Source organism: Dermacentor albipictus, chromosome 1 (assembly GCF_038994185.2).
Source record: "Dermacentor albipictus isolate Rhodes 1998 colony chromosome 1, USDA_Dalb.pri_finalv2, whole genome shotgun sequence".
Taxonomy (NCBI): domain Eukaryota; kingdom Metazoa; phylum Arthropoda; class Arachnida; order Ixodida; family Ixodidae; genus Dermacentor; species Dermacentor albipictus.
The window spans coordinates 186,346,701-186,371,109 of NC_091821.1; the positions used below are offsets into that span (position 1 = coordinate 186,346,701).

At 45.6% G+C, this 24,409-nt stretch overlaps 1 protein-coding gene across 1 annotated transcript; it reads left to right on the plus strand.

The window, feature by feature from the left end:
* The first annotated feature begins 1,048 nt into the window (after positions 1–1,048).
* LOC139056149 (uncharacterized) lies at positions 1,049–24,027 on the plus strand. Its single transcript, XM_070534096.1, has 6 exons — positions 1,049–1,165; positions 6,810–6,989; positions 14,970–15,092; positions 19,091–19,270; positions 23,637–23,741; positions 23,827–24,027. Exons 2-6 carry the CDS (start codon positions 6,894–6,896, stop codon positions 23,908–23,910), a joined length of 588 nt encoding a protein of 195 aa, XP_070390197.1. The 5' UTR covers positions 1,049–1,165; positions 6,810–6,893; the 3' UTR covers positions 23,911–24,027.
* Positions 24,028–24,409: the final 382 nt, after the last annotated feature.

A 24,409-nucleotide genomic window follows, 5' to 3' on the forward strand; every position in this document is an offset into this window, starting at 1 on the left:
AGAAACTCGTAGCCGCGAAGCAATCGTCACTCGTCAGGCGACGCCCTTAACTCTACGGTGTTACGATTTGCACGTCTCCGCGCCCGTTTATAAAAACAAAAACAAAAAAGCGCTCTGCGCAATCGATCTGTCACGTATGCTAACGTTCGCTGCAAGTAATGACGCAATAAACTTTTCCTGCAGTTTCCTAGGTGTCGGCTGAGGTAATACTCGGAACGACGCGATTCCGCTTATTTTTGAAAATCGTGCAGTAGCGAACATTTGATCTGGTCTCTATATAACTGGTTTGCTATTGGCACATTTCCTACTTGCACAGTTTTGTAGGATTACTCGTGCCTATAGTTTAGCTCGTCCAGTACTACTTCTACGTGCGTGGCAATACATTTTTGACCCCAGCATGGATGTTCTCGGTTTGCTTTCCTTTGAAGCTTTCACTTTGAGGCAGAGCCAGCGGAACGTTTGTGATGCTATGAAATAATTCACTCTTGATTGACACCGTCAGCCTTCCTAAAAGAGTAAAATTATTTTATTTTTATTTTCCACATTTGCCGATTCGCCCCGACATATCTCACGTCGCCGTTCAATAACACGTATTTCCCCAGTATGGTAGGTCTTTTTTTTTTCTGACTTCTTTAACGCATTTTGTGCAAACAGCCCCATTCTTGGCCGGTTCTCTATGGTGGGTATGTTCCACTTGTACGGAAACAACTACAACAGCAACAATAACATTGACGACGACGACAAGATTCGACTTGCGCCCTCCCCTTTATGCCTTATATATAGTGCTGTTGGCGTGGGTCATCGATCTTGCGCTGTCACCATTTACCGTCTTTACAGGAAAGCATTTGAGAACTGCAGTTTCGCCGAGTCAGCCTGAATTCCTTGTATACCTTTACAGATAAAGCATTTAACAAGTGTAATTTAGCCGAGTCGGCCTGAATTCCTTGTATACTCTTTCTCCTTGGAGCTTCTATCTTGGTCTGTCGTTGAGAAGCGTCTGTTTGTCTCAGCGTGTTTCTCTTGCTAGTCATTAATTCATTTCGCGCCGCGTGACTCTTGGCCCGAATGTGGAACGTCGTAGCCGTAGTGGGTACGCGCCATAGTCGACAAACCGTCATCACCCCTGCCACGATAAAGGAGAGGATTTCGCACTTCCCACTGAAAGGTAGGCCGATTCAGCGCTGAAGCGAATCCGCGAGTTATTGGGACGGTCACGTTCCGAGCCGAAGTTGGCGGTTCACGCGTTATGAGGCGCACCGCGCTGAAACTGCGACTGCTTGGTGAGGTTCGCTGTCTCGGCCGCGGGCGGCTGATGTACGAACGGCAAGCCCGTTTGCTTGGCTCTCGTCCCGCCTTCAGGCACAGGCTTTTAGCCCGTCACTTCACTCTGCCTGGATGCGGAACGTTGCGCGCCCATCATGACGTCGCGAATCGTTGCGAAAGCAGCATTTTGCGTTTCTTGTGATAAAGCGAAGCACCTCGCAAGAACCTTCTCCGCGTGTGCTTCATTGCAACATAACCGATCGTGTATTTCTACGGGAATTTTAAATAGTATTTAAAGATAGCCGTTCCGAAATAAAACACGGTTCATTCGAAGACATGCTGTCAGCGGTATTGTATAGAGTATTGCAAACGATGCGTGGAAATATGTGTTGAATATGTTCGTTGCAATTGCATATTCCTACGTATATATGTGTGTGTTATGTGTATAATTTATGTGTGATATATAAGTCTATGTATATACATATATGTTTCTCTCATTTTCTTTCTTGTTCAATGTACGCTCAATATGCCCACCTGTTAAACTCTCGATCGAGAGCGGCAGTATCGTAAATAAATAAATAAATAAATAAATAAATAAATAAATAAATAAATAAATGACTTAAGAAGCAAGGCTCCGATCAAGTTAAGATTGCTTATTTCTTACAGCGAAGCTGTATATGGCTAGCCTATTTGTCCGTCTGTCACCTGTACACCGAAAACCCCTCCGGCGCAACCCTGCGCGCATGCGCAAAGAGAGAGAGAGAGAGAGAGAGAGAGAAAGAGAGAGAGAGAGGCGCGATTAGCTGCGGCAGTAGTGACGTCGTCGCTCTCCGTCGCAGTTGAGCGCGCGCGCAGCAGTTTCTCTACGGCTCCGAAATGGGTCGGCCACGCGTCATACGTACTCCTGAGGAGCAGGCAACTTTCAATCAGCAACACCGCGAGCAGAACCGGGAACGGGCTCGTCTACGTTGTGCCGATGCTGGAGCGCGGGCACAAGAACAGGCTCGTGCAGCCGAGCGTAAGCATCAACTGCGTACCGAGGATCCGGCAGCCTACCAAGCCGTCGTTTAATGAACCGTCGGGATCAACCCAGTGATAAACACCGGGGCCCCACGTTTCAGCTTCGATGGTTAACCATCTGTACGGATTGCTTGGGCGGTTATTTATTTATTTATTTATTTAGTAAGTTATTTATTTATTTATTTATTTATTTATCAGCTCACTGCGGCTCTGCTAAGGCAGCAGAATACACAGCACAATAGAAATCAACAAAAACACAATCAAATGCACATACAGAGGCAAAGAAAATGGCTGGGGCCGAATTCACAAAGCTTCTCGTTCGTAAGTGTACTTTGGCGTTGGCCGGCCGCCTTCGCTAATATGTCCAGCATTAGGACTGGCAGAAATTTACTCTTACGAACAATTGTAGCGTAAGCGCTTTTTGTGAATACCGGTCCTGATTAATAACGTTCAACTTCAAGCAAGAACTGATCCAACAAAGAGAACGCATGGATCCAATTCCAGTAATAGCGGTCATATTTAAAGCAAGAAGATATGGGAGATGACGGTTTATTAATTACTTCTCTCCACCTTGTGGGTTTCCGCAGAACTATTACATCAAACTCTTGCCGTTGCTTCGTGCTGTCGACTAATTCGACTTCGCCCTGCCATCTGCTAGCCGCCTGGTTAGCTCAGATGGTAGAGCGGCTGCCCCGGAAAGGTGGTGGTCTCGGGTTCGTATCCCGGGCCAGGACGAATTTTTCTTCAGCTGTGAGGCTTTTCTTTCCAAAAACCCGGATGGGTTTCCTTTGTAGCAATCGCTACAAACGGGTGGATGTCTGATTTTTCCTTTTTTAATTACTTCTCTCCACCTTGCGGGCTTCCGCAGAACTATTACGAGAAATGACGGCTTATCGCGTTGATACTTTTGGTTCGCCTTTCTCGGCAATGGAAACATCAATGCACTCGTCTGAAGTAGCGGCTCTACGCGCGAAGGCGTTGTGTCTTCTAGGTGGTGTCGACTTTTGTAAGCATCGAGACTAGCATTTAAGTTCACACGACAGGTACGTGCGTATGCGGCCTGAAGCACCTATAGACCGAGCCGTGTCAGAAGGCGATGATCCTGATCGCGTACGGGGTCACAACGAAGGAATGTGTAAAACAGAGCAGTAGCCTCCATTTATCCACGACGGAAGGCCGTATTTGACAGATATTAAGTAAGCTAGGTAACTAAGCTAGCTAGGTTGTCTCTAAGGCGTCAGTCTCAGCCATTCATTGAACATTCTGGCACGCGGAAGCAACGTGCCCGTGTTCTTAATTCGTCTTTATTCCACATCAGAACACCAGTCCCGTTGCTTGTTTGAATTTGAGTTGCACTGCCATCTCTGTAGTCGCACCTTTTGATTACGAAGAAATGCGGAGCACTGCGTGTGTGCATCCTCGGAGGCCAAAAATTATGCTCAACAGTATTATTTGTTCGTTTGGTTTTACATGGCCAGTGGTGACCCAGCCGGGCGTTCTACTATTATTTTTGTTAAATATTAATAAACAACTTCTCAGCAGGGCAGACCGGGGCACAAAGATATATAATGGCTAGTTTTTTTTTTTTGCATTAGTCGAGAGTTTTAAAAATAAGAGACTTAAAGTTACGGGCCGCTATTGGCCGTGCGTATAAAGGAACGTAAAAAAAGTGCAAAGAGCTTAACGGAAAGTTGAATATTGCTTGCGCAGAATTGCTTGGGTATGCTATTTCTTAAACTCTCTAATAACTCTCCATCTGTAACAACAACAAAAAAGGGCCACCTTACGCAACTGTAAAAAAAAAAAATGTTTTACTCTCGACGCTGCTCGAAGCTTTATAAGCGTCCTCAAAGGGTCTTGTGAAGCTTCTTTTGAGTGGCGCACTTTCGTGCGAGCGCAACTTTTGTGCAGCAGACGCTCTCCTAATTATGGGTGACGCCTATGGTTTCTTGGAAGCATTAAGCATAGTCACGCCTCGCTCGTATGTGGAATTAACGGAAATGAAAACGGAGCGAAAGGCGATAAAAATTAGGGTGACAGGTTAAATTAATCATTCTCACCTCGATAGAACTGCGCAATAATGTAAGGGTCGTTATCTGTCAGAAGTTCAGCTTCATCTACTCGGAGGTGTAACACTTCGGTTTCGAATAAAGTTTTGGCACTGCATAAATGCAAAAGCAACAGCGTCCGAATTCTAAGAGCTTTTCTTTCCTAAGTGCTCTTTGCCATTGGCCGGCGGCCTTCTCTAATGATATGCTCAGCGCAGTGTTACCATTGTAGCGAGTCTGTCGCTAGAATTATCGATTGGCTTGTCTGTTCAGCGACAAAATTTTTCAATTCAGCGATCGGCCAGTTTTTTAGCGACGTGACGGAAAAATTGCTGGCATATTAGCGACTTCGAACTTGGGAAAGTTGTTACGAAAGTATCAGTCTACAACGCACGTTATTGCTGAAAAGCTACATATGAGCAGCCGAAATTGGCTATATGACGCATAGGCTCTGTGACCATGATGAAGCGATGGTTATCTTTCACAGGATTCACAGTGTGCTCACAATTTTTTTTTAATTTTTTACGAAACGGATTTCAATTAGTCCGAACTCTCCGGGTTCTGCTCTCTCACTAAACATGATATGACTAGTGGCATTTTGAAATTTTGTTGGGGCATATAGAACGCAGCAGCTGGATGAATAATAAGATAGGTCAATTGGAAAGAGTCGTATACGTAGGAGCGGTTGATCTCGTTCCCGTCAGCCAGAACACACTGCTTCCTTATCGCATAGTTTTTTGACAATTCATTACTGCGAAAAGCCTTCATGTAGTCCAAAGGGCGGAATCGTAGCATTTGACCTGCACGAAGGTCACGTAATTGTCATCGCTGTGTTAACATGCGACCTTCTGCGTCTTGCAGAACTTCGCTATCCATTTTAGGAATGCTAAGAACTAGAAAATTTTCAGGGATAATTTGTAACCAAGTGCATTTGCGTGCTAGGAAAACCAGATGGCTCTCCATCTTTTACTCCCGACACCCCTTTCCCCGTGCAGTGTTGTTGAGGTGTCCTCCTGTGAGAGACAGTTACGGCATTGCACTTATCGCTTCCATTCTTTTTAAAAGTCACTTCACACACAAGTTAAAGCCGTATTTCAGCTGTCATGGTTAAATTAAATAATGGGCTTTGATGTGCCAAAACCACTTTCTGATTATGAGGCACGCCGTAGTGGAGGACTCCGGAAATTTCGTCCACCTGGGGTTCTTTAACGTGCACCTAAATCTAAGTATACGGGTGTTTTCGCATTTCGCCCCCATCGAAATGCGGCCGCCGTGGCCGGGATTCGATCCCGCGACCTCGTGCTCAGCAGCCTAACACCATAGCCACTGAGCAACCACGACGGGTTGCTGTCATGGTCCGTCGCTATGTAAACGTAATAGTAGTAAAGTTTATACACACTACTGGTAAATTCACAGTTTATTCCTCATTAACACGGACCATGTAAACGTGATATGCTCCGGTAAATTAATTAGACCATACTAGCGTAATTATATAGTGTTCAAAAACGCCTACGTTACCTTAAATTGACTCAAAAATTTCAGCGACAACTTTAGCGACATTGCAGGAAAATTTAGCGGAAATTTAGTAACCTTTTCGTCTCACTTTAGCGACAGGCTTAAAAAAATATGGCAACACTGGCTCTAGCGTCTGGATTGGCTGAACTTTTCTCTTACGAATAATTCTAGCGTAAGTGGGTTTTGTGAATTCGAGTCCTGACTCTAAACATTAAAAAATAAAATTATGGGACTTTACGTGCCAAAACCACTTTCTAATTATGAGGCACGCCGTAGTGGAGGACTCCCGAAATTTAGACCACCTGGGGTTCTTTAACGTGCACCTAAATCTAAGTACCACGGGTGCTTTCGCATTTCGCCCCCATCGAAATGTGGCCGCCGTGGCCGGGATTCGATCCTGCGACGTCGTGCTCAGCAGCCCAACATCATAGCTATCACTGAGCAACCACGGTGGGTCTCTGACCATTCTGAAGATTCTGAAGCGTAGCGTTCAAAAAGCAAATTTCCGTTGACCGAAATTCTTCTGCAGGGCTGCATTCACAAGGCTTTTCGTTCGTAAGTGCTGTTTGCCATTGGTCGATAAGCTTCACTAATAGTATGTCCAACGTCACTATTGGCTAGGATGTGTTCTGCGAACAGTTCTATCGTCAGAAAGCTTTTATGAACACAAGTTATGCGGCTAATTTTCAAAGCTTCGTCTCCGCGCACGCAGCTCCAACGAATTTTCGAGCACCTTGGATACTTAACGGTTTCTCAAATGTAAGTATGTAGCTGTGTTTTTCTGCATTCTGTCTCCAACTGAATGCACTCTGGTGGAATCGGAATGTCTTCGCGGTGGGAAGGGGAAACCGGAATCGAAAATCGGACCCGTAAAGGACTGGAAATCGCCATCTCGCGCGCTCAGCAGCAGGGCGCCACAGCCCGTTGCCACTGTAACATACACCTCGGCCATTCCTGTTTCAGCATCATGGCGTGAGTGCTACCGCATGACCAGCGTCACCATTATAGCGGCTCCAGGTCGGCCCCGCGGGCTTCGACGGACCAGACATGGCCAGAAAGAGCATCTACGCCAAGCGGAAAACGCTGTTCTCGTCCCGGAAGACGACTGCGAAAGCCATGGCAAAGCGGGCCGGCAAGAAAAGCGTGAGTAGGGAGAGTTCGAGTTCGTGGAACAGCGAGACGGTATATGTGGTCTATGGCTAAACGATAGTGTTCGGTAATCAACTCAAGCTAACGAGTTGTTCATTCCTTACATGCGAGCCAAAATCGGTATCATTTCGCAAGGTTGGCTTTTCCCAGCGTCAAAAATCTACCGTTCGTGGGAGTTCTTGACAGACCTGCGGCTGCACGGGCTCTATCCTGAAAGCGATCTGCGATGGGGACAGAGTTCGGCGAGCGCTGATAGCTTCGTGTGCACTGTGTTCTCGCCGCGTATACCCTTGTCAGGTAGGCAAGTTAAGTGAACTTACGGAGAATGCCATTCGGTTTTAAGTGCACCTTCCCAAATCTAAACGTCGCAAGCGGAGTGTATACTCGCGGAAGAGTGCCCTCCGGTCGGAATGCGTTCACGGAACGCACTTTACTGGTCGAGTGCGTAGCCTCGCCGCCTGCGGGTTTCAACAGTACAAAACGTAATGCATAGAAAAAGGACACAGAAGTTCATTTTAGTTGTTGAACAGTTTTGAACAAAATAATCAGAACAGAACTCGCTGACATTCTGTTCTAGCAGGATCAAGTGCCGCCTCATCGCACGCCACCATATTGTCCTGCAATGGCTAGGCATTCGTCTTGGCGCGAATTGACTGGCGACACTCCTATAATAAAAATATTTTCGTTTTTTGTTGAGTAATCATAGATTAAGATACAACTAAAGCAATCACTTTTAGACGGTTTTTTTATCTTAATCGAAACCTTCAAAACATACGAATTTAGTCTGTCACCATATTTTTTTTTACTGCGAGTGCGCTCTGTATTCCCGTTTAGCACAGCGTAGCCTTAAGCTTCACTCAAGGTCCCGACGCACACTCCCCGTAAATGCGCTTAACTTGTCCGCTTGACAGCGGTATTAGTTGGCGTTGAAGCGACAGGCCGCACGAAGGTCAATTCGCTCGCCGCTGCTGCCGCGCTTTCTCACTCCATGCAGCCTTTTGACAGCGGGTGTGCGCAGCCACCGAGTGAGATGCGTTCACGTTGGCTCGTGCGCCTGTGACACCATGTTTGTTCGAGCGAAGCTGTTAATCTGTAGCTGGTCAGCATTTTTCGTGTCCGTTAACAAAAATGTGGGCAGATCCCGGTGGCAGTGCGGGGCCAGGAGCAGTGGCTCGTACCTTCGAAGGCTTCAAGCAGTCAGCAAAGTGAAGCGAACAGTGCACACATTTTTTTGGAATCACGCATAGAACACACAGAACTGCATGCGTTTCAATAAAGAGCAAGCACGAAACAAGCATCTGAACCACATAATTGATGTTAAAGCGCTCCTGATAACAATCCGAAGTACGTAGCGCTCCCCGCATACGTTTCCCGGTTACATACTCTAATAAAGGCTCGCCGGTATTCTGCACAAGCTATACTTCGTACACTGTGCTTCTCTTTATGTCAGTGTCACAAATGTCTGGAATCATGGAGTGTGACGTTCCCCTTGTTACATAAAACCCCTAGAACGATAACAAAAGCGAATATTGCGAGTTGAAAGCCACGATCAACCTATAAGTGACATGCTTCGATCACAACGCGTTTTTTTTTTTCAGTTCCAGTGCTGCCTAACTACAAGGTTGCTCATTCAGTCAATAACCTAAGCAATAGCAACTCCAATCTTCCTGTTGGTCTCTTTTATTTCCCAATACGTAGTGCGCAACATGATTCGAATGTGAACTTGCCCAATTGCCATAACGTTTACAGCGAAAAATTAATAGAATATAATGTAACTAAAGGTTGGAACATCGTCCTCCTTAGATAAGAGCTGCACATTATTTCGCACTAGCATGCAAGTCGTTCTTTCTGTCTATGCAAGACCTGTGATCTTATAATGCATGTTGGAGACATGGGGCCCTATAACGTAAAACCAATCTGTTTTTATTAGAACCTCCTGGCGTCAAACTTACGTAACGCCGACGCAAACACCGGGCGGTGACCCGAGCGCCCGAACCGCCCAATCAAAGGCTCTCCTCGTTTATGGGAAGTCACTTTCGTTTGCTTTCAAAGCGAATAACATTGCCTACCTTGGTAGGTTTTTCTTATCTCTTTGGTTCAAGAGGCGAGGAGCACGCAGAAGTGGAGAAGGCTTCGGTGTGGCCGAGCTAGCTCAGCGAAAGTAGATATCCGGATGAAGAGGCTCGTGCCGGCGTCTGAGGTTGACCCGTTTCGCCTTACTTACCGCCGTATGCAGAAATGTATCTTAGCTTGAAGCCCATGTTTGTCTTGATCTAAATGACGCCTACCGCGAACGCGCCGAAGGAAACGCAGTGAGCGCCTTTGGGCACGTCAACGCCAGGCGTCATCTAAATCAAGTCAAGCATGGGCTTCAACTTAAAATGCATTTCTTAATACGGGGGTGCGCTTGCGGTGGCTGGTCGAAAATCGCGGTGGCGTGCAACGGAAGGTTAAAAATGCTGCTAAAACGGATCCTCATCGCAGAAGAGTTGGCGGAGCGATGCCGTATACGTACCGATAGGGTTCGACAACGTTATACAACTGGTCGAAAATTTTTTAAACGCAAATAAAAGCATTCTCCCCAGCTGCTCTGAGCAGCCAGCGCCAGAGCAATCGGCAGGCAGCCATCTTCTAATTCTTCCGGAACGCGTACACGTCACGTGACGAGTTTTCGCGGTTTTTCCGAAAACATTTGACGAATAACGGAGGACTGTTTGCAGAAATGGCATTGAAAAGAACACTTCGAAATAGTTTTACATTATAACGGCCACAGTCTGAGTTTACGTATGTCTGAGCTTATGTCTGAGTTTATATATATATATATATATATATATATATATATATATATATATATATATATATATATATAAGGAAAGTTCGGGCGCTTAAAATAAAAATTTAGTCATAGCTGACTATAGGTTGTTATTTAGGCTTGTTGGTGTGTTATTGTACATATTAGGTAGCTCGTAACGGACGCGGGTAAAAGCAGAAAACTCTGTACGTATTGCTTGTTCTTGCTGTTGTCCTTGTTGTCCGCACATCAAACACGTCACTAATAACGCTAACCGGGTTCTTGGATGCTCGCGCCGAAGTTTCTCTGCTGCGTCTACGCCGATAAAGCTTACCCTCTACAAAACATTAGTGCGACCAAAGATAGAATATGCATCCACCGTATGTGATCCCTATCAAATCACACTAATAAAAACACTAGAATCCATCCAGAATCGCGCAGCATGTTTTATCTTCTCTAACCATTCCCGTTACGCCAGCATCACTTCAACGAAAAACACACTTACTCTACCAGACCTTTCATTGCACCGTAAATGTTTTAGACCGTCTCTTCCACAGGCTGTATCACGACAACCCACTATTAAAGGATCATCTCATTACTCGCCCTTCATACATTTCAACCCGTTTCGATCACATGTTTAAAGTTGGTGTTCCATTTTTTAGAACAAAAATGTGTCATGGTTCTTTTATTCCTAAGACCAGCGCCGACTGGAACGACCTTACTCCCTACATTGCTGCCATCACTGACGTTGACAACTTCAAGACTGCTGCATTTTCTGCCATTTTACAATACCCATTATTGTATAATTATATACTGTTTTTTTGTCTTTCACTTACCACTCCTTTCTGTAATGCCTTCGGGCCAGGATAGTATCCGAAATATATATATATAGGCCATCGGTCCCAATATTTTTTTGTATGCATTTTTTTTGTGTTCTTCAGAATAAAGAAAATTGAGAAAAACCATTTCTGATTATTCAGGTTACAGCTCCACATTGGAACTAGATAACCTAATATATATTCTAAGGGCTTCACCTCCGTAAATAGATCTGAAAGGCGGTATGAAACTGATAGCGCTAATATTCTATGATTTGCCGTTTGTTTCAGTTTCAGTTTATTTATTTCATAAGTGGCTACATGCTTACATATGTGTACAGAAGGAGGTCCCAGATCATGCGGCTGAAAGGGGACCTCCTGTCAGAAAATATATACATTTGTGCAAATATACAGCATAAAACAGCAATATAGTAATCACTAAGTGGAAGATTATGCAAAGTAAATGTAGTACAAACTGCAAATAATATAAAGTAAATAAATATAGTCATAAAATTAAAATAGTGGTTAAGGCATTCGCAACACAACAAACCAAAAAATTAATTATAAAGGCTAAAAATTTAAAAAATCTATAAAAAAAGGAAAAACAAAAAAGAAATGAGCAGGAGTGAAGTGAATAGCTTAGATATGTGGATTATTTTGGCTATCTAGTAGAAAAGTGAATAAGGTTGTCTTGAAGAAACCTAAAGATGAAGAGCGCTTGACATCTAGTGGGAGGCTGTTCCAAGTAGATAATGCTGCGAAATAGCCAGATTATGTTTTCCGTAATTAGTATGTCTTAGTGCCAATAAGAAATTGTTAGCTGCGAATCTTGTGCGGTTTAAGTTAACCAATTTAGCCTCAGAAAATATATTTACTTGGAGAGGATTACGTGTTATCTTCAATAACATTACGGCTAATTTGTATTTAACAAGATTATTGGGCAGGTCATGTAATGCACCTGGTAGATAACCATTGGACGATTAGGGTTACAGAATGGGTTCCAAGAGAAGGGAAACGCAGTCGAGGACGGCAGAAGACTAGGTGGGGCGATGAAATTAGGAAATTCGCGGGCGCTGGTTGGAATCGGTTGGCGCCAGACAGGGGTAATTGGAGATCTCAGGGAGAGGCCTCCGTCCTGCAGTGAACATAAAACAGGCTGATGATGATGATGATGACTAACTGAAAGTATTCTGTGGTTGTGAATCATATCAGAAGCACTGCAGTAGAATGAGCTGAACGACAATATCCAGATGGCTTGATTCTGCAAATGCTGCAGTGATGCTATATGTGTTGGATATGTGTTCCCCACGCTGTAATACAGTAATTGAGATGGCTTTGAATTAAAGAATAGTACATGGTTAGCAATGTTGGTTTGCTAAAATAATACCTAGCTTTAAGTAAAATTATAATACCGCGCGAGCAAGCTTGCGCTTCAAATAGCCCATATGACTTGTAAATTTTAAGTTTGAGTCTAGAATTATACCAAGAAATGAGCGTTCATTAACTACACTGATGTCAAGAGAGTTTAGGTTGAGAGGGGGAATTAATTCTGGTGTCCTATGATTCGAATGAAAAAGCATAAAAGACGTTTTGGCAGGATTTGTTCTTAGCGGGTTAAGATGGCACCCCGCTAAAATATTTTTTCAGGTCAGCGTTTGGCTTAGCAGTCAGAGAAGTTAGTGAACGATCGTTTGCAAGTATTGTGGTGTCGTAAGCGTGAAGGAAGGCCTCAATTTCTGATAAAAAACCGGGTAAATCATTAAAGCAGGAATAGTAGTGGGCCAAGCATAGACCTCTGCGGGACCCCTTTATTTGTTATTCTGAAGTTAGAAAGTGAGCAACTAAAATACACAGCTTGTTAGGTAACTTTTTATAACTGCTAATGCTGGGCCATCGACGCCTGCTGCCCGTAGTTTGGCAAGTAAGATGACGTAGTTTATGGAATCAAATGCTTTGGATAGATCGATAAAAACTGATCCCGTGTAGAAACCGGCATCTATAGCACTTTTTATTTTATCCGTGAAAGAAAGTATAGCACAATCAGTCGAGGATCCTACCCTGAAGCCTAATTGATTTGGCGAAAGAATGTTATATATTGAGAAGTATTTAGTTCAGCGCTTTTCAATACATTTTTCGATAACCTTGCTACAAAAAGGAAGAATAGCAATAGGGCAATAATTAGAAGTATAGGCGCGGTCACCCTTTCTAAATACTGGATTAATTTTTGCTTATTTTAATTGACTTGAAAATAGTCCAGTCATAAAGATAAAGTTAGTAACATGAGATAACGGGCGGGCGATAAGATGAGCTACTAATTCAATATTAATGGAACTGATTTCGTCCAGACCTGCTCCTGTAACCTTTAAATCGTGTATGACATTGATTATTTCATCTGGGCCTGTTGGAAATAAGTACAATGATCGTAAGCATTGCTGAAATGATAGTTGAATATCAGGGGTATCATCATGGGTATGGTCACAGAAAAACTCATTAAACGCTTTAGCGATTTCTACTGGTTGTTCATACGTGGCGTCCGATGAATGAAGCTTACCTATTGGTTTAGCCCGACGGGGTCGGTTCAAGCAGGAATTTATAATTTTCCACTGTCGTTTTGAATCTTTGTCGGCTTCGGCTATTCTGATTTCGTAATAATCTCTTTTGGCTACCCTGAGCATCCTGTTTTGCATGTTACAATAGATCTTATAGCGAGCTTTAATTGAGTCGAATGTGAAAAGGGCGTTGTTTAACTTTTCGGTATAGGTTATCTATTTTACGTAGGCTAGTTAGTAGACCATTGGTTTACCAACGATTATGCAACGCTGGAAGATGTCTTTTGCATTCTACAAAGCTCGTAGGATTAGTGATACATTTTTTTTATGCTCTCCGAAAAGTCATTAAATGCAGATTCAGCGTTTGACTCTGAAATCACAGAACAGCAATTTAGCTCACCAACGTGAGAGATGAACTCTTCTTCATTAATCACAGCTTTGTAGAATTCTTGACAAGGTTTATATAATCGATAAGGAAGTTTAAAGAAGACAAGAAAGTGGTCAGTGATGTTATTTTCAAGTACACCGTAAACTGGAGGACACGCAAGGTTGGAAAATACGTGATCGATTAAGGTGGCGGAAGCCCCTAAACTACGTCTAGTTGGAAGGAAAACGAATGATCCGAAGCCAAATCCGTGAAGGCAGTTAGTGTAGGCAGTAGTAGCAGCGCTGCAGTCATCCAAAAGATTGATGTTAATGTCACCGAGAAGCGCATTATTCCTTTCTGAAGGCAAGTTACCAAGTATAGTGTTCAAATCATTGCAAAAAGCAGATAGTTCAATCCACACAGCTTCACAATTCGGCACTGAAAATGATATGTCATGTCGTCGTTTGTAACGCACATCTGGCGATATAAAAACGCCTCCGTAGCTCTGATGAGGGCGATAGCAATATCCGGAGGCATAAGAGGGAAAACCAAATAAATCATTATGTGCATGTGACAGTCAAGTTTCAGAAATGCAGATGCGAGAAAATGTGTGGTCTAAAGGCGCTAAAAAGTTCTGCATTTCATCATGGTGTTTTTTTTAGACTTCGCGCATTAAAGTGAATCGCAGATATGCACGGGTTCCTAAAAAAAGATTTATGTTGTTCAGTTGAAAAATAAGATGACATTATCGAATGCAACAAAATAGGTTAGTTCCTTGACCCTCCCATAACTACCGGAAGACAGATAAATCACTCTCGAACAAGGTACGAAGGACTCGACTGTCGCACGTCTTTCTTGCTTTTATTTGGCAATTCTCGGTCCATAAAAATTGCCATCGTTTGTCCCTTTTCAGTGACTGAGCCTTCGCAAACAGCACTTTGTTTTCTCGGGTCAGGTGTTCATTAATATAAACGGGAACACGATTCGGTCTTGCGAAGCCGAGATCTTTAGAATTTAGGCGAGCCTTTCGTGCCTTAGTAAAAAATCCTGTTTCTTTGACCTTGAACAGAACTGGGCAATAATGTTCTTAGTGCCCGTTCCCCGACGTCGTTGGGACGCGGTGTACAACATCGATGTCGTCGTCAGAAATTGGACAACATATTTTTTCACCAACAGCTTTCATGATCGCAAGTGACAGTTCTCGTCCTGTGTGCATGCTACTCCCTTGATTTCTACATTGTTTATTCTTGAGTAGTGCTTTGGCGCTCTTTGGCCATACCTGGCCTTTGCGCCAATAAAAACCAAACATTCATTCATTATTCTTGAGTGCTGCTCAAGTATGTCCACTGCGACTTCGGTTTCTTGAATGGGAGGTCTGAAAAGGGGTGTCTGAAATTTCTTGAACTTACTTGCTCAACTGTGACCCTGGCGTTTGACGTTATTCGCTCACAGGTGCAACAACCTGCATACGATGAAGAAGATGATGACGATGACTTCACCGATGTCCCGCAACATATCCAGCTAACGTTGAAGTACACCATCACCGCACAAGGACTGCTGATCTTTGTTGAGATGGTACTCTTCATCCTATGTGTTTGAAATTATCTCGCAACTAACGTATGCCCCTTGTACCAGAAAATTACAAGGTCTGCGCTATACAGGGTGTTTTTTTAGCTGCACCAGATTTTTTAAACATTGCCTATGGCAGATAGCACAATTCTAGCCCTTGATCTAACTTATACTCGATGAGGCGGCCATTACTTCTACGAGAAATCAAAATGTTCAATTGAATAATTAACATAATTACGCTAAATAATTTTTACTTAATTACTTTGCTCCACATATTTCAATCTACGAATTATATAACCACTGAGTTCTTACGGTGTATCCACTTGGAACGAATTCTCTGGACAGCACCATTTCCGAGATATAAATTTTCAAAATGTCCGTCGAAATGCATCGGTGTTCCAGTTACTTTTGTGCTTCAATGCATAAAACAGCGCTTTCTTAAAAATGTAACTTACAGTTTTTTTTTCTTTTTGAAAGCGAGGAATTCTAGATTTCCAGAACCATGCGATGGAGCGATCTGTTCGCCCAACGGCCGTTTTGTCGCTCGTCGCCGTCGCGCACAAAATCGCTACCATGGGGTTTGGGCCTAACATTTGAAGAAGTGGGTGAGGGAAGAAAAATAAGGCGAGTACGACTAACTTTGGAAGCTTCACATGCGGAGCTCCGCAGTGAGTTCAGTGTACCTAGCCTGGAAGGGTCTCGTTAAAAATATGTAATCGCCTCCTTTTTTTCTTCTATATAATAAAGCAAAAGCGCGTTCTTTTGATAGTGTTGCAAGGATAGTGTTTATAGTGTTGTTGGTTTACGCCGCCGTCCACGGAGCTATCGCTGGAAAGGTATTACACTTACCTTGAGTAATCGCGACTTCGGAGCTGACACGGCGCAACTACGGGCGCCTAGGTTAGGTTACCCATGCGACCATGGAAGCCGCTTTATGCAAGTAACATCAGGAGGCACGCAACATCATTCATTGAAGCAGTAGTTTCATTGAATTTGCGGCATACTGACCACGTTTCTCGTCATTATAAGCGTGTTGAATGCAGGATGCGCATCATCGCAGTTTACAGTCCAATTGCGCAAAGACGCAAGATACCACAGGCAAAGAACACACGAACGCGCAGCGCTGAGCAAGCTCCTTCTCTGCACAGACCCGCACGTGGTGCTGTAACCATAGAGCATTCTGAATCAACGTATACCGAGCAAGCTAGTCCTTTAGCATTAAGTATAAACTCCATGCAAGCGATCTTGCGCGCGACAGCGACAAGCGACGCGATGGAGATGGCTGTCGCGTTCGCTCGTCGCCTACAAGTCGTACCCCATGCGTACAGTGTACTAGAAGAGTACACTTCTAGTACACTGTACCCAAGCGAGCGATGACTTCGAGCGATGTCTCCCCAGTGTTGCCGGTATGAGGGCAGCAATATAGGCGCCGAAACTAGGGTTACGCGTGCTTTATTAACTGAAGTTGATGTGTTTTACTGTAAAAAGCAGCACAAAATATTTCTGAAGGTCTTCCAGTAAGTTCTTATCCTTGCACTATAATATTCAGCCGTTTGATCGTTCCGTTCCACAATCGGTAGTACTTGAGTGATGTACATCCAGTTCCGGCTTCGCGCTATTGGCTAGTCGTTCATAGCACTTCCGGGCGACGAGCGACGAATTCTAGATTTGCAGAACCGAGCGATCTGTTCAAGCGACGGCCCGATCCGTCGCTCGAAGCCGTCGCGCGGAAAATCGCGCTCATGGGGTTTAGCCTTTAGATTGTGACCGGACGGATGCGCGCGATACACGCGGCCAGTCATCGGCGACCATATGTGCTCCTTTTTCGTTTCTTTTCTCTCTCTCTCTCTCTCTCTCTTGCCGGTGGGTGTGCGGGCCCGCTCAGTTCTCCCGCTCGAAAAAAAAAAAAAAACTAATCAAATGTGGCTTTCACCCTCACGTTCGCACATGCATGCACCACGACGAAAATGTGTCGAAAAAAATACGATTGACTTCGATGCTGAAAATGGGCTAACGGTGGTCAAGCGTGAGCCGCAGCACAAGTATTAAGGGGCTATGGGGGCTGGTTCTAGGAATCCATCGCAGCTGACAGAGCAGGATTCTTTTTACGCCGACTGGTCGGATTCGCAAGGATCACTGCCCATTTAGTTAACTATTCAAATTAGGAACGTAGATCGTAAGTCTCTGACTGCTTGGCACCTAACAGGTGGTCTCTGAAGTCCAGTAACTACAGCTTGTTTCCCAAAACACATCGTGCACGAAAGTAGTCGAAGAAATCATGGTGAAGAGTAAGCGAGCCGTATACTTCTTAAGCGTTTTCTCAACCTTACCTGTTGCTTCTGCGAAAATAACGCATCGCGTATACTTTACTGGAGGAAACTATAACTTGACAGGAAATGTCTAGATGATTTGCCACACGCGTCTGATTCGAAGGCCACCTTACTTTCGCTGGGTACATTACAGTGAACAAGTCAGCGCAATGAGCGTTAGCGAAATGAACGCATGTTCAGAAAAGAAGTTGTCTCGAACCAGTGGCCTGAGGGAATCGGTGCAAACGCACTTCTGAGCGTATAAGTCGAGGCAGCGTATAACAATCCAGGCAACTTATAACAATAGAGTGAACTTTCGCCTATTTCGAACACTTTCACAACACCCAAAGAGCTTCGCAAGGAGCATATATGAGAAAGCCGTCCACTTATAACTACCCGCTAGCGTGATCGCTTCGGCTACGACAAATGGAATGAATCGCGGAGCAGTAGCGTCTCGACGAACTGCAGCAGTGGAGAAGGCTGAATAGGCATCACTGCTGTAAGACGCGTGGCCTATCCGCCCCACCCCTCTCTCTCTCTCCTTGAAATTACATTGCTCTCGTACTGTCGATACTCCTGAACAGCGTAGAGCAATCCTTTTTCTGTCTTTCTTTCCTTTTCGGAAGAGGGGCGGGGGGGGGGGGTTCAACTCAATTTCTGGCTGCCGTTACAGCGACTGGTGCCGCCGCTTACGATGCGTTTACATGTCTGAGAGAGCAATCACCTCGGACAAAGTAATTGCTGAAGAGGTGCAACAATTTCAAGGAAAAGAAGGCGAAGGCGAAGACGGCCAAACAATAGCAAACCTTCAACTGTGCCACCCTCCTCCCCACCCCAACTCCCCCCAAAAATGTTAGGGACTTCACCTACGACCACGTCAACAGCTTGACGAGCTTCGAGATTGTGATTATCTGGTTTACACTGATTAAGCTTATTTAACTCACTGATTTCTGCTAGTAAGCGCCGTGCGCATTATTTTTGCCGACAAAGCGTCTCTTATACGCCTTGCTCAATTCTTTACCGGTAGTTTTGAGGGAAAGTTCGATTATAACGAACTTCTGTTTTAGAGAACGTATTTTGTGCAACGAAGGTGTTCGTTGTATCCGAGATCTACTTACTTGACGCACTCTAGAGAACGGGAGATGTAGCATATATGACTATACTATTGAAAGTTCAGCAAGACTAAATAAACGCGAACGCGTCTCTGCGCTTGCAAGGTCACTGGCGCGTGCGACAATGGCACGATTTCGTCTTGGACGTGGATTTCGGATGAATTGCACACACAACGACTAGTCACGCAGCAACACAGCATTTAGCTCGTAATGATCGACCGCTCGACGGAGACGTTTTCGCTTACCTATTTGCCTTCCGTGATGTAGTTGATACTGTAGTAGTACAATCATACTATGAGTGATAATACAGACCGCGGGCGCCCCCCACCCCGTAACTACTGAAATTTCTCGAGGTCTGCGCGCAGCCTGACGCGAACCTGCGCTGTGCTATCGTGCGAAAGGCGAGCGCGTAATGTGCTCCCCTCTGGTGCGAGTGAATTGAACGCGCCTCTTACTTAATTTCCCTACTTGCGCATAACCAGCATAATCGCTGTCGTGGTACGGCGAACTTGGGAACCACGGGTCGCGTCGGCTGCCTCCTCCTCACTGCCTTTAAGCAAGGCGTTTATTTTGCGCTGTGCAGGGCGGCGCCGTGGCCATCGTGTTGTCGTACGTGTTGATGACGCGCCACATGACCGACAGCGAGTGGTACGCACACGGCATCTTCCTAGTGGCCTTTACGTACGCCCTGAATGACCTGCTTGTCTTCATATCGGCGCTGTCGTCGCCTTCCACGCAGATGCACCTGCCGCGCACCACGTTCGTAAGTGCACCTCCGTACGCTACTTTATCCCTGCAGTCATTCAGTGCACATGATAAAATCAATCAATCAATCAATCAATCAATCAATCAATCAATCAATCAATCAATCAATCAATCAATCAATCAATCAATCAATCAATCAATCAATCAATCAATCAATCAATCAATCAATCAATCAATCAATCAATCAATCGGTCGGTCGAACAATAAAGGACAGGAACGATTACTATGGAGGGCATGTACTGCTGGTGGAAACTTCTCTTGGGATGCATTCGAGGCATTACGGCACCCAGTTGCACCTTATGCTGGGACGCCTCAAGCCAAAGCTGTTTGCGGCGTGGTGCACCGTTGACGCCAACAACGTGCGCAGATTTCTGAAGTCAGCACCAGCGTCATTGAGCGTGAATTCTTCCGTTTCATGTCAAAACTTCGACAACGTCGCTCACGAGTCGATCCTTAAACAAGTGTCTAATCTGAACCTGGGGGAAAGGTCCTACAACTACGTGAGGGACTTTCTGAACGATCGCAAAGCCACCCTCACGGTTGGCGACCTCGAGTCCGAAGAACGAGCCCAGGGAAGTGCAGGTACCCCCCAGGGCTCAGTTATATCTCCGCTCCTTTTCAACTTAGTCATGCTGGGTCTCCCCAGCAAACTACGCGAAATCGAAGGAATCTACCACGCTATATATGCAGACGATATAACGATATGGGCAGACCGCGGCAGTGATGGGCAAATTGAACACGCACTACAAACGGCCATTAACAAAGTGGAAGAGTACCTCCAAGGAACGGGCCTCAAATGCTTCCCGAGCAAGTCCGAACTACTCCTTTACCGGCCCACGCGCAGAGGCATGCCACCAAAGAGCTACACAGGACCCCGGGAGTACGAGGAAATCCGCCTGTACACCCAAGACGGAAACGCAATCCCCAAAGTGAACAAGATCAAAATCCTCGGAATGATCATTGAGGCCAACGGAGCTAACGGCGAAACCGTGAGGAAGATCGCAGGCAAAGTCATCAGCGCCACGAGACTCATAAAGAGAATAACCAATAGACACGCGGGCATGAAGGAAGACAACGTCATTCGGCTGATCCACTCATTCGTTGTCAGCCACATCGCCTATGTAGCCGCCTACCACAACTGGTACGTCGCGGAAAAGAACAAGATTAACACGCTCATAAGGGAAACGTACAAGATAGCCCTGGGCCTACCGGAATCGACGAGCACCGAGCTCCTGACTCAGCTGGGCATATACAACACCATAGAAGAAATAGCCGAAGCACAACGCATCTCGCAGCTCGAACGCCTGTCGACCACCACGACGGGAAGACACATTATGAACACGCTCGGCATAACGTACCACAACCAGCACGGCCAGAAAATGCAAATCCCCAACAAAATCAGAGAGACCATTACGGTGGCAACCATCCCAAGAAACGTGCACCCCTATTACAACCGAGGTAGACGAAAGGCAAGAGCCGAGGCTCTGCTCCGTTCATTCGGCAGGGACAGAAACGCGCGCTTTGTTGACGCAGCCGAATATGCGAACGGCCAAACATACGCCGCCGTAGTCATAGACGCAGAATCAAAAATCAGAACCACATGTAGTGTATACACCAAACACTCAGAAATAGCGGAGGAAGTAGCGATTGCGCTAGCCCTCACAGAACAGGAATGTGAAGTCGTACTAAGTGACTCACAAACGGCAGTAAAGAATTATGCCAAAGGTCGAATTTCCAAGGAAGCCATGTCCATTCTGGCCAAAGCGGGCAGATCCAAAACCGCGAGCTCGAGGATCATATGGTTCCCCGCGCACGTCACCACGGAAGGCGACGCGCTCCCGAACCTAAACGAGACGGCGCACCGGACGGCGCGAGACATGACCCGCCGCGCCGAACAGGGCAACGCCTCTCGTACGATAGCGAACGCTTCTCGAGCAGAACGGGACAGGCTCACAAGATACAACGACATCACCAGTGCATATTTGAACGCCAGAAGGATATACCCCCCGCCGAGTCCCAAATTGAACAGGAGGCAGGCCGTCGCCTGGCGACAACTCCAGACAAACACGTTCCCTAATCCATTCCGTCTCAAACGCATCTTCCCAGATAAGCATCAGGACGACACGTGCAAATTGTGCCAGGAAGGACCAGCAACACTCAAACACATGCTGTGGGAGTGCAATGTAGTTATAGGAGGGATGGCAGTTACTCCGGAGACCCTGTCGTCGAGGTGGGCCGCCGCTCTGCGCAGCTCAGACCTCGGAATCCAGACGTGGGCAGTCCAGCAAGCCCGTGAGGCGGCGTTGAGGCAGGGCCTTGACGTTCCTCCATGGGAGACCTGAGCCCGGGTCGCGTTAAACCTTGCCGGACGTACAAGAAAGTTGTATCCATCCATCCATCCATCCATGTCAAAACCAGCCATCTTGCCGTTAAGCAGACGGGAGAACCTCGACAGCCATTAAAAAAAAAATAGATTATGGGGTTTTACGTGCCCAAACCACTTTCTGATTATGAGGCACGACGTATAATTTGTACCACCCGGTGTTCTTTAACGCGCACCTAAATCTAAGTACCACGGGTGTTTTCGCATTTCGCCCCCATCGAAATGCGGCTGCCGTGGCCGGGATTCGATGCCCCGACCTCGTGCCCAGCAGCCCAACGCCATTGGCATTGAGCAACCACGGCGGGTTCACAGCCATTTTCACATGGCAGCGCATGCGCTGCCATGTCATAAAGAGTTACAAGCGCGTTATTCACCCGCTGCCCGCCTTTTTCTCTTATAGTTATTCCTTCTTCAAACCTATATATGTTTATGTGCAAGAGTAAATTGGGGTGACGAGCGATTGTATAGAGACGCACATAAATTACTCGCGAATCTCTTCGCGTGTTATCGCGGGCTTCGCTCATGCTTCGAAAAACTCTTATGTATCACCCATTTACAACGGAAAGGTGGATCAGGAATTTTTTTACGTGGCTCTCTATAATTTTCTCATTGACAATTTTAATCTAAATATAAAATTTGAAAATTTGATAATATATATACAAGCGAGAAGGAAGGGGTTAACCGAGGGGCTGGATTTTTTATTAGTCATATCATAAGAAGCCAACAAACACTGACACCAAGAACAATATAGGGGAAATTACTTAATAAATGAAATAAAGAAACGATAAATTAATAGAAATTAAAGTGGATGAAAAAGCAACTTGCCGCAGGTGGGAACCGAACCCACAAACCTTCGCATTTCGCGTGCGATGCTCTACCAATTGAGCTACCGCGGCGCCGTTTTCCCATCCACTTTCTTGGGTATTTATGTGTCCTAGTAGAACCCTGGGAGTGTTAGCCAGCGCCACCACTCACAGAACTTGGCGGCGGACGTGGAACGTCCTTGTTGCCGCAGGCGTCACGAGAACGTGATCTTTTTGGGTGACGGCAACTGGTCAATAAACCCACATATGCTACCTGAAGGCATCAATGTTGCCGGATTCGAGACCCTCGTTATGTAAAACACACACACACACACACACACACACACACACACACACACACACACACACACACACACACACACACACACACACACACACACACACACACACACACACACACACACACACACAAACGAAAAAGGATGGGAAACTCACCAGTCCGTTAATAAAATGTTATACAGTAAATGCGATGCGCACAGTTGTGCTTCTTTTCATCATATGCAACGTGTAATCTCATGCAGTGTTTATGAACCGCTCACCATTTAGCTGTGCCAAAATGCGGACACCAATTCAGGCGGATGTACAGCGCGAGACGTCGACATAGCGATGTCACGATGACGAAGCCAATGTGGACAACGCATCATTTAAACAGTCTATACGCCGTGTGTCACAGGAGCACATGCCTAACCAGGAGTATCGGCCATTAGTGGGCACACACTCAATGGCCCGAGAGGGAGGTAGCGGAAATAGAAGATATTTAAGAAGAAAAAAAGTTGAAAACCCTGCACATTGAGAGGTGAGTGTGACGCCAATCCAACATTATATGTGCAGGTTTCATGTCGTGATTTATCGTTCTATTACGCAAAACCAAGCTGCGCTCATTGACACTATACGCTGTATAGGCCAACCTGGCAGTGCTACAGAAACCGGTTTGCCGGAGTGTGGCTCGCGTGCCTGTCACGTGAGAAACCAACGACCGAACGACAACCCGCATCAAACACCGGGGTAGTAGGCAAAGAAAGCTTCGCTTTAAACTCGAGGCCGTACTTCGGGAATGCTGCAAATGTATACACTGTGTTGTATCAGTGCGTAACTGTATTTTGGCGACGTGTCCTGCGCGTTCATGATGCTTTGTACGATGTTCTGGTTTCTTACAGTACGCATTGTACCATTGCTTTGGCGGCATCGGCTATGGATTTACGGGAGTCCTTGTGTACCAATTTGGCAGTGACGTCTCGTTACCCTACGCAACCCACGCGGGGGTAAGTGTCGCGTGTCGCTCGTCGCAGCTTCGGTGTTTTTTATCCGTCATTTCTCTGGGTGTTTTTTTTTTCTTTCTTTTTGCAGATGACTGGACTCGGCATCAGCCTCGTCCATTTTATTCACACTATCATCAACGTTCTATTATTGCTGTCTCTGGAGCCCGACTAGTACCTGCGAAAACTGCCGCAAGCTTTTGCACTTTTGGCTAAGAAATCGTCAAGACCGATGCAGCATGGCCGCGAACGCCCCACCACAACGTTGTTCATTAAAACACTTTGTTCCGCATTTGAAAGACACTCTCACTGAGGTTCCCGCAGTGATAATGATGGCAACGGTGATAACCCTACTCCCATCCCTTTCACCCATAACCCAACGGATAAGACTCGCCTATAACCCGCGGCGCTGAGCCGTGCTGCAGCCGTCCCTGCAGTGCCGCAGAAATAGCGCATCAGTCATCTTTCGTTATTCCTTTATTTCTTGCTCTCTTTTTTTTTCTTTCTTTTTCTGTATGCACTTTTTCTTATTTTTGTTTGTTTGTTTTGCTTTCGGTGGTACGCCATTCCTCTAGGCGGCCTTACTCAATAAGATTGTTTCCAGTTCCGTGCTCCATATGAACACTTCTTTAATGATTCCGCCCGTGACCTTTACTTTTTTGCGTGTTACCGTT